At 41.0% G+C, this 13,974-nt stretch overlaps 2 protein-coding genes across 2 annotated transcripts; both read right to left on the bottom strand.

Moving 5' to 3' along the window:
• Nucleotides 1–702: 702 nt before the first annotated feature.
• Nucleotides 703–1,854, bottom strand: LOC119781208 (olfactory receptor 52N4-like). Its single transcript, XM_038281608.1, has one exon. The coding sequence runs from the start codon at nucleotides 1,678–1,680 to the stop codon at nucleotides 703–705; it is 978 nt and encodes a 325-aa protein (XP_038137536.1). The 5' UTR covers nucleotides 1,681–1,854.
• Nucleotides 1,855–12,577: 10,723 nt separating this feature from the next.
• On the bottom strand, nucleotides 12,578–13,685 carry LOC119781203 (olfactory receptor 52N4-like). The gene has a single exon (XM_038281604.1). It carries the CDS (start codon nucleotides 13,569–13,571, stop codon nucleotides 12,594–12,596), a length of 978 nt encoding a protein of 325 aa, XP_038137532.1. The 5' UTR covers nucleotides 13,572–13,685; the 3' UTR covers nucleotides 12,578–12,593.
• Nucleotides 13,686–13,974: the final 289 nt, after the last annotated feature.

The raw sequence follows: 13,974 nt of genomic DNA, 5'->3' as shown, positions 1-13,974 counted from the left end.
TATCCTGTCCTGCAGTATTTAATTTTAGCTTTATGCTCTCTTTGCTTTTTGTTATGGTAGCTGCATCTGGTCTGGTTCTGTTTGAATGTAAGACCACCATGGACGGAAGCATTAGCTTGGCTGTTTCCATCCATACCTAAGAATACAGATGATAGAGTTGGACCTGTTTTTCAGTGTTTCCTATACAAAGCTAGGAGCTCAGCTTTTACTGTGGCTAACTGGATGTTTTTTTTTCTCATCCTTTGACATGAGAACTGGTCCAGAGTTCATCTTATTTTCTGTTTCTTTCCCAGATAGAGCCACTGTAGATCTAGTTTACTGTTAGCTTTTCTAAAATTGCAAGTGATTGTAGATTCATGCTCCATCTTCCCATTGATGTCTGCTTCTCACTTCTTCTGAAAGAAGTCCACTTCGACATAGGGCCTCTCTCAATGAACCTGGTTCTAATGAAAGTTTTATTCCTGCAAAAAAGGAGTTTTACCCCTCTATTGTCACTGCATGTGTGTTCGGTGTGAGGGATTGTCGTAGATGTAATGGCACTGGGTTTCCTTGGATCGAAAGCTTTTAACTTATAAGACTGGATGATCTGATTTAACTATCTTCTTTGTGAATTGCTTTGAGAGGATATGTGATGAAGTGGATTAAATGAATAATGGATTCATTGCCCAAATGCATGTTTCTCTTGTTTTAGTATTTATTTTATCAATCTTTCTGAGGTTTGATCAATGATTTAATTTTACAGCATGGCAAACATTTTTGATAAAGAAAAATCTTGTATAAGAAAGTTCGTATCTCCCTTGACTGTAAACCATAAATAATCGGGTTCAGGCTCCCCGGCACAATAACGAACAGAATAGCAGAGAGTTTTCTATAATCTGAATACTGAGGGAACCGATGGAGAACTATGATTGTAATTCCACTTAGCGACATAATAAGATAAACAACCAGATGAGTGCTGCAGGTCTTAACAGCTTTGTTGTTTAAGGATTTGTTCTTAGTGCTCAGACAGACAGCAGTGATCTTACCATAGGTTAGAACAATGCAGCCAATAGATGTTGCAAACAGCAGCACAGTGAAAGCCAGACCATAGATGTTATTAATGACAACACTCTCACAGGAGAGCTTGAAAAGAGACGCGTTATCACAGAACGGGTTGGTGATGAGAGTCCTACATCGGTTCAGCCGTACGGTCAGACCAATCAGAATTACAACCAGAACAAATGGTGCTCCCCATGAGAACACGATCAACTGAACAATTATTTTCCTGGTCATTATTGTGCTATAGTGCAGAGGATGACAGATGGCCACATACCTGTCAAAGGCCATTACCATCAGTACAGTGTGTGAAGTAGTGCCAAACCTGTGCGTAATAAAAGCCTGAACCACACATTCATAATAACCGATGAGACGTTCAGCAGGAGGCAGTAAGATGTCTGAGAGCAAACGGGGTAAAATATGAGTACTTCCAATGATATCACTGATGGTCAGGTTACAAAACAGCACATACATCGGCTGATGAAGGTTCTTTTCCATAAAAATTATTGCTAAAATGCCCAAATTCATAATCATAAAAACTATGTAGGAAAACAGAAAGAGGAAAAAGACAAGATGAACAGAATCCTCTCGAACTTTTAAGCCCTCCAGCTGGAGTATGGGTCTGTTGAAGGTGTTGTTTTCCATCTAACTAAAAAAATAAAGAAATGTTTTAAAAAACTGGTCGTTTGCTGCTGAAATTATGTTAAAAAGCACTTCTTTATCAAGTTACAGTTAAATGAAATAAATGGAAATATTAACAAATGTAGAAGAAATTAATAGGCAAAATTTAAAAACATTAAAGCCATTCTTTGAATAAAAAATAGCTTCTTCTAGATGTAGATCTGATGGCATTGAGCTATCTTTCTGACAGTTACCTGAGCTATCAGTGTTGATTAATATTTAGAAGCAGTTGGGTGGGGGTGAGGGTGAGGTGTGTGTGCTTACATGGTCTTATTGTGTGAGGTAATATTTAGTAATCCACATTCTTTACTTCCAATTAGACAGCTGCACTGGCACTAGGCCTTTTTTTTAACCAATAATAGTTAACTAAAAGAAAAGTGAAATATATGATTACCAAATGCAGTGCTTTTGACCCTCATCCCACCAACAGGGACAACAGGCCACCATGTATAGAACTCACCACTCCCGGAGATTGGCATAAGAACCTACAAACATATCTCCCCATCGCTGAAAGCAGCCCCGACCAACCATCACTAGAACTACTACGGAGGGGTCAATTGTCCTTTTTTTTTACCTAAAAGCCCTACAAGAGGGTCATTTGACCTTTGGACCTCCTGCGGACACTCCTTTTGTTGTGGAAATGTGGCTGTTAGCAGCTCATAGCTGTCACAGAGTCGCTTGAGCCTGTGTGGGGAAGGGAACCCTAAGGCAAGCTTTTAATATAGTTTTTAGTGGATTTTTCCGGGTCAATTGACCCCTCTCTGGTAGTTCAAGGTAGGCAGAAAAATCCTGGTAGTTCCAGTGTTAACTCAGAAGTGCGAAGGCCCAGCCTAAGTTTTTTGAGATGTTGCATTAATATGGTGTAACTGGACTGTGGTTAAGAATTATCCAATGTTCAGCCGAAACAAAAGCAGCTCAGCATTTTTACTATAAGGATAAGGTTGTCTTTGGGTGGGGTTGGACCTCACCATGCTGTTTGCTCTGTTCATGGATCTTAAAGGGGAACCCGTTTTTTTTTACATTTGGCCCTTCATTTTACATTATTACATCATGTTTTACTCACCCATATAAGTTTTGTGTCATTTGGAGCTGCTGTTCTGAAGATATTCCATTTTGTTATATCCAACTAACGTCTTCCTATGGGCGATCGACTTGAAGGCACAAACTGAACTATTCATAATTTATTCTTTATGGTGCGCCAGCATTCATAACGTAGGCGAATCACTGTCCCCCAGGCATCCGCGGTTATATTTTTTATAGTTATATGTTTTATATATATATATATATATATATATATATATATATACAGTAGTTAAAAGTCAACAACAGTGCATCAGAGCGGGAGGGGGGCCGGCAGCTCTGTTCTCTCTGCTCTTACTGGGGATGGAGTGGTTATGGCTGGGTCGGGGTTTTTCACTCTCCTTGGGTTATGTAGTTGTTTATTCCCTTTCTATGGTGCTGTCCACTGCCAGTCCCTGGCATTAGGTGGGAGTCTGGGACATTGAATGGTTTGGACTGATCCTTGTGGGGAAGCCGGCTGACTGACGTGCCTGGCGGCAGGTGGGATACAATCACTGTGCACAGATGCATCTCAACTTGTGGTGCGGGTCTGCCTTGCTGCTTGTCCTGACCCTGCATGCTCCCTGTGCCTGCAGTTGGGTAGGGGGAGGCTGGGGGATGTCTGGTGCCTCAGCAAGGGTGGCTGGTGTGCCATACTTGGCCTAGAGGGTTTGAATTCCTGGGTTGTGATTTCCTGGCAGCCATTGGTATGAGAGAACAATATGGATATTAGTAGCCTGGAACAGGCGACTGGGTGTGGGGTGGGCTCTTTGGTAGGTTAGCTCCCTGCTCTAGCCTCTGGCTGTGGCCATCTCTATGTCTGCCCACCTTGTGTCACAGTGATCTGGGGTGCAATTGGATATCTGGGGCCAGGATTGCCTCTTTATGTTGGGATCCTCAGGCTTGCCCACCAGAGGGCGCCGAGGATCCTCTTCTGCTCTTTGTATTTTCTCCTTAGGGCTGGAGTTACTGTTGGGATCTGGAGATTACCCTCTGTCTCCAGCAGAGTGCGCCGTGGGTCTCCTAGGGCTGGAGTCTTCCTGCACACCTGTTGTTAATCGACTCATCAGGAGACCTCCCCTTTATAAGCTCCTGCCAGGCCTTGCTTCCATGCCGCAGTGTTGATCTTAGTTGGAAACCTGTCTCTGTTCTGAAGCTCAGGAAGAGCTGCCTCACTGGAACCCTGTCTCTGGCCTGAAGCTCTGGGAGAGCTGCATCACAGGAAACCAGTCTCAAGCCTGAAGCTCTAGGAGAGCTTAACCTGCTAATCTGCCCTGGTGAGCCAACCTGAAGGTTCCTATGTGGAATCACCCTGAAGAATCCTATGTGGAAATTCCCAGTCGTTCTCTGCAGTGAGCTGGAAGCTCAGCCTGAAGAATCCTATGTGGATTTTCCCTGTTGTTCTCTGCAGTGAGCTGGAAGCTCAGCCTGAAGAATCCTACGTGGATTTTCCCTGTTGTTCTCTGCAGTGAGCTGGAAGCTCAGATCAAGGTCTGCCATGGTAAGCCTGAAGCTAGAAGCTTAGCTTCTTATAAACTCTGCTAACCCACAGTCTCCAGTCCCAGTCAAGACTCTAGTGAACCAGCCCTGAACTTGTTCCAGATTAAGTTCTTTATCGTGTGCTTGTGAACCATAATAAACTCTGTTGAACTTTTACCCCGTTTTCCATGTGTGTTCTGCATTTTGGGCTTAACTCAGAGACCCATCATGACACTTTATCTGTCCTAGGCTCTGTAGGGCGAGTCTGGGGCCACCCAGAAAATAAGCTATTAAGCTTATTTTCCTTCTGAATAGGCTTTGTAAATACTTTATATTGAGCATGCCCATACATACATACTATGTGAATTTTGTTCCAGGTGTTGCAAGATACACACTAATACTGAATACTAAGCTGAAGCTACAGATATATACTGTACCACACAGATGTGTATCTAAAGAATACCCATTACCTGCTGCTCTTAAAGCTTTTGTTGATGTTTACCTTGGTTTTCCGTTGTCTTCTTTTTGCTGTTTTTATGTTCCCTGATTTCCGTTGATCTCACCTCATACAGTTATGGAAGCACACTTAGACTTAGACAAACTGTATTGTCCTTTAGTATACACAGAGAGTATACAAAACGAAATTTGGATGCATAAGGCTTTCTGCATTGAATAAGCGGCTTTAAACTGTGAAATGGACATAACAATTTATATAGTGCAGCTGTAATAAAAAATGCAGAAAATGTAGGAGGAATGGAAAAGCAGTTTAAAGTTATGTTGCATTGACATGGAAAGGTTCGGTGCTGTGCAAAATGAATGAATAAATATTGCGCAAAATGCAGTTGAACATTGAGTTGTGTTCTATTTAAAGGGATTATAAAAAAATCAGCCATGCTGGTAGTGCAAATATGATGTTTTCATGTGTGATGCAAACACCTGAGATTCAACAGTTCAACGTTCTGATGGCAGCAGGAAAGAACCTGTTGCAGAACCTGCTGGACCTGCAGCAAATGCTGCCAAGCCTCTTCCCAGAGGGCAGCAGGGAGAACAGTCCATGGAGGGGTGTGAGGGGTCATTAATGATGGTACAGGTTTGGGAAATGCAGCGCTGGGATGAAATGTCTTCAATGGAGGGAAGAGGAGCCCTGATGATCTTCTCTGCTGTCCTTGTCGTGCCTGTCTTGTCACATTCATCCAGTCGGAGGCTCTGCAGCCTCCACACCACACAGTGTCACTTCTGGTAGTGAGGGACAAAAAACAATTATAATAAGTAGATAAATAAATGAATAAAGATTAAAGTAAAGTCTCGGTGGGCACAGTTTGCACAAAAACTTGAGTGTTTTCTTTTTTTCTGAATCTTCCTTTGTTAGCTGAACAGACTCTGGCAAGCGCTTTGATAAACTGGAATCAGAAATATCTAGTAGATGGTCTGAATCGTGCACACTAGTATATGCTAATAACTGCTATGAGCCCTGACATTATCCAATGAGAAGTGTTGTTTTCAATTGAATGCAAATATGAGCTGTGTGTGTCGCTCATTATTCTTAGATCTAAGGCTGCTAAAAGCCGAAGGGTCCCAGCTCCTGAATACCAGCAGGGTCAGAAGATTTGGCTCTCCACCAAGGACCTGCCCTTGAGGGTGGAAAGTAGGAAGCTGGCACCTTGGTTCATTGGGCCGTTACCTATTGCTAAGGTGGTGAAACTGGTGGGCATCTGCCTCCAGCTCAATTTCCAGTTTCACTTTTCTATCAGGGTTCACCCCACTTTTCATGTGTCATGGTTGAAACTGTCGGGGTTCATAAATGTAGGTTTGCAAAAGAAAAACTGAAATAAACAATAATGGATAAAATTTCTGCAGAAAGGAGAGACAGTTGAACCCCAGACTCAAACACACTGTCTCCCACTTGACCTCCTCCGCAGAGCGTTTTATTAACAGAACATGACACAGGGTTACAAACAGAGTATTGTTCTGACAGAACAATTGATCAGTTCATAAAGACAGAAGGCTGCATCAGAATGACAAGGCAGGATGGTCTCCTGACTGAATCATGAGACAGGAGTGGAGCATCCCCTTGCACAAATGTTTCATAAACACACATTAATTTTATAATCATCATTGAATAAACCTAACATCCCCTCCTCTTGTGCATATAAACATTAGTACATAGCACTTCTAAAAAGATTTTTACTACACACATCATAAATGCATTGCAGATAGGGAATTGAGTAATCAAAGATCAATATGCAAAAAACAAAAATATGAAAAGGATTAAAATGTAAAACTTAAGCAAAAATGTAAGATTTATCAAGAATATAAAAAGCTTCAAAAATCTGTCCCTTCAGTAGGCAAACCCTCTTTAAATCTTCAACTCATCCAGAGCGGTCTGTATGAGTACAAACATAACAGTCCGTTTTTATTAAAACCTTCAGCAACGCGCTTGGAATGCTGCCACCACACATTGGCACCATAGGGATGACTTGCTATGGATCCATCAAAAACCATTCTGATTTTTCCTTTGTTTCTGGCAGTCAGGTTGAGTCCCTAAGAGCACCAGTCCAATAGTCATCATCAGGCAGCACAGCCACTTTAGTTTTTCTATCTTCACCAGTCCCTCCAAAGAAGCACCCACTAACCAGGACGCTAAGGGATTGGGTTAGGTTGGTTTCTTCACCACCGTTGAGACGAAAAGCTCTAAATTGCTTAACCCCTTTGTAGCTGGGCTTCACCACAGATCCCTACCTTAGTTGTGGGGTCCCTGTGAAGGTAACTGGGCTTCTTGCTGAGGAAAATCTTTAATCAGCTTACAATGACTCTGGTGGATCCAAGTGTCTCTCTCTTGGATCTTCACAGTGGTTGGAGTTGCTAGTTGCACAATGTAGGGTCCTTCACACCTACGAGATGCCCAATTTTCCCTTTGATGATTTTAATCAGCACTCGGTCTCCAGGCTTCAGGCCTTCCTGTGGGGAAACCAAAGGAGCTCTGGGCAGATTACATGTTCTTCGCAACATGTGAGACATGCTCTGCAAAAAATTTTAAAGTAGTTATTTAATCCTGCAGTTGGATTAAATACTTGTTGTACTATACTCAATATCCCCCCTCTGGAGACATGATAAACTCATGGCTCAAAATAGCTGTGTCATGATCTGGCCTGTTTGCTCTCCCCTAATTAGTAATTCCTCTCACCTGCCCTCTTCCTTCCCTGCCTTAATTATAATTTATTCCCCTCACCTGTATCCTCTGGTTTATATTCAGCTCAGCCTGAGCATTCAGGGCCAGATCATTGCTTGTCTTTTTGTTAGTCTGTCTGTTAATTTTGCTTTGATGGTTCATGTCCTGGATCCTAGCTGCCAGTGGAAAGAGGGCTTTAGTGTTTGTCTCGTCTCCTGATCGTCCACTGTTCCTCCCCTGTGGAGTCCTCTGGGTTTTTGGCTCATTATGGGGGGAGGTTCAGTTTTTATCTAAGTAAGCCTGGCTCCTGGGTGGAGACCAGTTTAAAGTCTGCTTCAAGTTCCGGTTCCTACGTCCTGTCTCGGCTACCCTCTTCCACTGTGCCTGCCTGTCTGCACCTGATCCTGTCTCTTCCTGTGCGTGACCAACTGGTCATGCTTCTGGTCCCAGTAAGACTCTGAACCCTCCTGGAAGCCTGTGGATGCATGGAAGTCTGGATCCTGCCACCTGTCTCTGTTCCTGTCTGATCTGGATCCTGCCTGTTCCTGTCTGTTCCTGTCTGTTCTGGATCCCTCACCAGGATCAGCTTCCACCATCACCTCTGGGACTGCAGCACTGGGGACACTCATGGTCTGGACTGTTAAACCAGGTAAGCGACCAACACAGTTAATCTTCTGTCAGTTGATCGTGGTCACTTACCTGTGTTTCTCCCCCAGAATGTCTGAGATTGGGTGGTGCCCCGCCCCCCCGCCTGCAGTGTCCACGAGCCACAGCTCCGCTTTCGTTTTTGTTTTATTTTAATAAACCTTTTGAACTTTCCTACTGACTGTCTCTCCTTGAATACTGGGTCCATCTGTCCCCGTTTCATGACAAGCTGCTGCTTTCAATCAGAATCAGAATCAGAAATACTTTGATTATCCCAGGGGGAAATTAATTTTGTTACATGCTTCAGTTATAGTTTTATATATATATATATATATATATATATATATATATCCAACTACACAATATAATAAAGATAAAAAATAAGAATATGGGGGAGCTGTAGTATCCACGGGTCCCCTTTAACCTTGAAGAGTAGGACACTACAGGTATGAGCCTATCACTATGAGACTGTAACAACACAGAGGTCATATAACTTGCTTAAAGGGATAGTTCGGGATTTTTGACATGAATCTGTATGGCATCCCCATCACCAGTGTCATGCAATCACACTGACTTACCCCTGGCAGCATCCTGTGAGCAGAGTTCTCGTCCAGCTTTGGTCAAGCCGAAAGTAGTCCGGCAGGTTTGCTAGACCCAGCGAAATAAAACGTTTCTCTTCCCAAAACATGTGTTCAAAAGAGTGATATTTTTGCATCCCAAAAACATTGTAGTGGAAAAAGTCACACGTCGTTATCACTTGGTCCTATTTTCTCTCTGTTCGTATCAGTGCGCGCGACACCATGACCTGACAGCTAGGGCCTACTAACCTGACAACAGCCAGATGCATGTCTCGCTCCGCCTAGCTCCTAGCTGGGCGGAGCGAGACATGCATCTGGCTGTTGCCAGGTTAAGGGCCTACCAGTTTGATTCGCGATTGTTTACTACTGGGGAAGATGTCTGACTACGAGAGTTTTATTTCGCTGGGTCTAGCAAACCTGCCGGACTACTTTCGGCTTGACCAAAGCTGGACGAGAACTCTGCTCACAGGATGCTGCCAGGGGTAAGTCAGTGTGATTGCATGACACTGGTGATGGGGATGCCATACAGATTCATGTCAAAAATCCCGAACTATCCCTTTAACTGTGAACTATTTGGATGCACGGTTTTTGATAATTTTACACAGCTAAGACAGTTGCTGAGAAAAATTCTACTTTTAGCTTTGTGAATTGCTGTCTGCTTCTCTGACATAGCTACTAGTGTGTCATAAAAAAACTTAAGAAAAGCTAAGTTTTTTTTCATAATGTGGAATTTAAGCCCTGCAGTAATTGCACAATTCTAAAAAGACATTCTTGTAGCTTTTTACCTTCTTCTGAAATAACATGGCCCAAACAACAGACTTATTTCTGCACCCGCTAAAATTTTTATAACTGGTTTTATACTTTCCTTTGCTTCACTTTTTAGCAGATATTGTTCTATCCTTGGCCTGATTTAGGAACTATTTTAACTGAATCTATAATTGTCAACAGTCCTACATCAATTCTTCTTGTAGACCACAAAGCATTTGGAATATCTTTGAAATCATTTTCATCAAATTGTGATAGCAAAGAATGCCTAGTTATTTTAACACATGCTAAGTCTTGAACCTGGGGTTTTACATTGATCAGAATTTTATAAGGCTGTTTGCATAGTTGAAAAATAGACATGGAGCAGAAATACTAAGCATGTTGCATAAAACACAGAAGGATTTAGTTGCAACACCATTACATGTATTATTCATACAACCTTCATTCCCCCAGTGAGGGGAAAATTGCAATGCCTAATTTTCCATCAAGTCTCACTTTAACAGATAAATGGGGTGAGTTGGTGATATTACTACAAAAACATGCAACCTTGCAACCTTTTTCCTGTTTGAAGGTCTTCTATTTCTATTGCCCTTGACATACATTTCTAGGATGCTTGGTTATTTGCAGATTTTACAAAAATTTGCCTTTTAGATGGTTTTAGCATTTACATTATCTTTAACACAAGTATTACAGGCTCCTGAATCGCATATAAGTCTAACTGCCTGTCCATTAATTGCTAGAACTATTAATGTTTTTGGGAATGAGCCTGAATGTATCACATGTGTGTCAGCTGCTTCTCTGGAGTAACTTACTCCTGCAGCATGTGAATCTTTTCACCACTACCCCTTTTGTCTGTAGGCACCAACACTAATTGCAATTTCCTTAACAAATCTCTGCCTAATACATTAACTGGACAGTCTTGGCTTCACACAAAACCAGCTTCCACCGTTAATCCCTCTTCATCAGTGACCAATTGTTTTTCCCCTGTGACCACCAGCCCCTCACTTGAGCCCAATCATGGTCCAAACTACACTTCATAGCTTTTTCTATGTTTTAGCTTGCACAATCTACTTATTTAATCCCTCTAATTTTTTTATTCCCTGTATCATAGCTTGCATGACTATAATATTTTCTGATGGGTTATTTATTTTTAATATTTTGGTTCCAAAACTAATAATTTTGGAGACCCTGCAGGCGCATTAGGATGGCTGTCAGCTGGATCAATGCTGCAGTCACCGATCCACAGACATACTCCCCCGCTACTGCAGATTCAAGCTGTCTCCCTCTAAACTGTGTTTCATTATCTTTTTGATGCACAAACAACTTAAAAAACCCACAAACATAACTTTAACGACAGATACACATAACATTAAAAGACGGACAAACACAACATTAGATCTATTTATTTAATCTTTAATAATAACATATCTACTTTGCGCATGTATTGTACCAACACCTCGCCATTTGGAGCTCATTTATTTATTTATATATTTATTTATTTATCTATATATTTATTTATAAATTTTTTTATTTATCTATTTTTGCACTAGTGCTTGTTTTTAGCCGGCACACAACATTTCTCCATTGATCTACTTCCACACACCATCTATTTCATACTCTAACTTCCACTTCTACAAGTATTTTAAATTACTTGCATCAATCTGACACAAAATTTCCATACCCCTTATGATCTTCTCTATACTCTTCCCTGAACCCATCCTTTTTGATTATTTTACCTCCCTGGCTCATTTTAGTTATTTCATCATTTAGTTCTCATTACTTTATCTTGGAATAGAGGTGTCCCTCAAACCCATATCTTTTTAAACTGCATATTCAAGTGTTTATTTTTAGTTGGATCCTGTGCTTCTACAAACCTTTAATCGTAGATTTCAAATTATCTCTACATTTATTTTGACCTTTACCCATTTTAAAGAATTTAGTCCAGTATAAACACCTAGGGTATTCTACGCACTGGATGTTTATTCAACAGGACAGTACCCAAAAACTGTTGTGGTAATTTCTGCTTCTACCTTTCCAGGTGAGAAATTCTTGCCTCTGCATGCACAAGAGCTGTGCTGTATTAAACCCCTGCTGTTTTAGCATGAAACAACAGAACCTGAAAGGTTCTCACACAGTCACACCTATTTTAAGGCCTATTATATTTTTTTTATTTTAACCAACATAGACAATAAACACCTATCGTTACTTGTATACTTTGGAGTCTCCAACTCCAGGCCCTCCGGATACCCAGATGCCGTATCTGTCAAAAATCCCTCCTGCGGCAGCTGCAAACCTTACTATCCCGAGAACAACACCATACTCCATACCAGTACCATACTCTAACGCACAGAATACCCAGATGCCATATCCGTCAACAAGACTTGGTCTCGTCAAATATTCTTGTGATTCCATAGTAATGTTAGAATGACTCAGGTTATCCTGGATCATTCTGCTTTAGTCTATCTCTTCTATCCTGTCCTGCAGTATTTCGTTTTAGCTTTATGCTCTCTTTGCTTTTTGTTATGGTAGCATCATCTGGTCTGGTTCTGTTTGAATGTAAGACCACCATGGACGGAAGCATTAGCTTGGCTGTTTCCATCCATACCTAAGATTACAGATGATAGAATTGGACCTTTTTTTCAGTGTAGTCTTGTATCTTTCCTATACAAAGCTAGGGGCTCAGCTTTTACTGTGACTAACTGGTTGTTCTTTTTCTCATCCTTTGACATGAGAACTGGTCCAGAGCTCATCTTATTTTCTGTTTCTTTCCCAGATAGAGCCACTGTAGATCTAGTTTAATGTTAGCTTTTCTAACATTGCAAGTGATTATAGATTCATGCTCCATCTTCCCATTGATGTCTGCTTCTCACTTCTTCTGAACGAAGTCCACTTCGACATAGGGCCTCTCTCAATGAACCTGGTTCTAATGAAAGTTTTATTCCTGCAAAAAAGGAGTTTTACCCCTCTATTGTCACTGCATGTGTGTTCGGTGTGAGGGATTGTTGTAGAGGTAACGGCACTGGGTTTCCTTGGATCGAAAGCTTTAAACTGATAAGACTGGATGATCTGATTTAACTATCTACTTTGTAAATTGCTTTGAGAGGATATGTGATGAAGTGGATTAAATGAATAATGGATTCATTGCCCAAATGCATGTTTCTTTTGTTTTAGTATTTATTTTATCAATCTTTCTGAGGTTTCATCAATGATTTAGTTTTACAGCATGGCAAACATTTTTGATGAAGAAAAATCTTGTATAAGAAAGTTCGTATCTCCCTTGACTGTAAACCATAAATGATAGGGTTCAGGCTCCCCGGCACAATAACGAACAGAATAGCACAAAGTTTTCTATAATCTGAATACTCAGGGAACCGATGTAGTACTATAAATGTAATTCCACTTAGCGACATAATAAGATAAACAACCAGATGAGTGCTGCAGGTCTTAACGGCTTTGTTGTTTAAGGATTTGTTCTTAGTGCTCAGACAGACAGCAGTGATCTTACCATAGGTTAGAACAATGCAGCCAATAGATGTTGCAAACAGCAGCACAGTGAAAGCCAGACCATAGATGTTATTAATGACAACACTCTCACAGGAGAGCTTGAAAAGAGACGCGTTATCACAGAACGGGTTGGTGATGAGAGTCCTACATCGGTTCAGCCGTACGGTCAGACCAATCAGAATTACTACCAGAACAAATGGTGCTCCCCATGAGAACACTATTAACTGAACAATTATTTTCCTGGTCATTATTGTGCTATAGTGCAGAGGATGACAGATGGCCACATACCTGTCAAAGGCCATTACCATCAGTACAGTGTGTGAAGTAGTGCCAAACATATGTGTGATAAAAGCCTGAACCACACATTCATAATAACCGATGAGACGTTCAGCAGGAGGCAGTAAGATGTCTGAGAGCAAACGGGGTAAAATATGAGTACTTCCAATGATATCACTGATGGTCAGGTTACAAAACAGCACATACATCGGCTGATGAAGGTTCTCTTCCATAAAAATTATTGTTAAAATGCCCAAATTCATAATCATAAAAACTATGTAGGAAAACAGAAAGAGGAAAAAGACAAGATGAACAGAATCCTCTCGAATTTTTAAGCCCTCCAGCTGGAGTATGGGGCTGTTGAAGGTGTTGTTTTCCATCTAGCTGAAAAATAAATAAATGGTTTACAAAACTGGTCGTTTGCTGCTGAAATTATGTTAAAAAGCACTTCTTTATCAAAGTACACTTGAATGAAATAAATGGAAATATAAACAAATGTAGAAGATATTAGTAGACAGTATTTTAGACTATTAAACCCATATTATATAATAATAGAAATTAATAGGCAAAAATTTAAAAACATTAAAGCCATTCTTTGAATAAAACATAGCTTCTTCTAGATGTAGATCTGATGGCATTGAGCTATCTTTCTTACAGTTACCTGAGCTATCAGTGTTGATTAATATTTACAAGCAGTCGGGTGGGGGGAGGTGGGGGGGTGCTTACATGGTCTTATTGTGTGAGGTAATATTTAGGAATCCACGTTCTTCAATTAGACAGTTG

The sequence above is a fragment of the Cyprinodon tularosa genome, unplaced genomic scaffold (assembly GCF_016077235.1).
Source record: "Cyprinodon tularosa strain WSP-4 unplaced genomic scaffold, ASM1607723v1 ctg172, whole genome shotgun sequence".
NCBI lineage: Eukaryota > Metazoa > Chordata > Actinopteri > Cyprinodontiformes > Cyprinodontidae > Cyprinodon > Cyprinodon tularosa.
The sequence above is the reverse complement of the archived record's forward strand: the minus strand, read 5'-3'. Positions and strand labels throughout refer to the sequence as shown.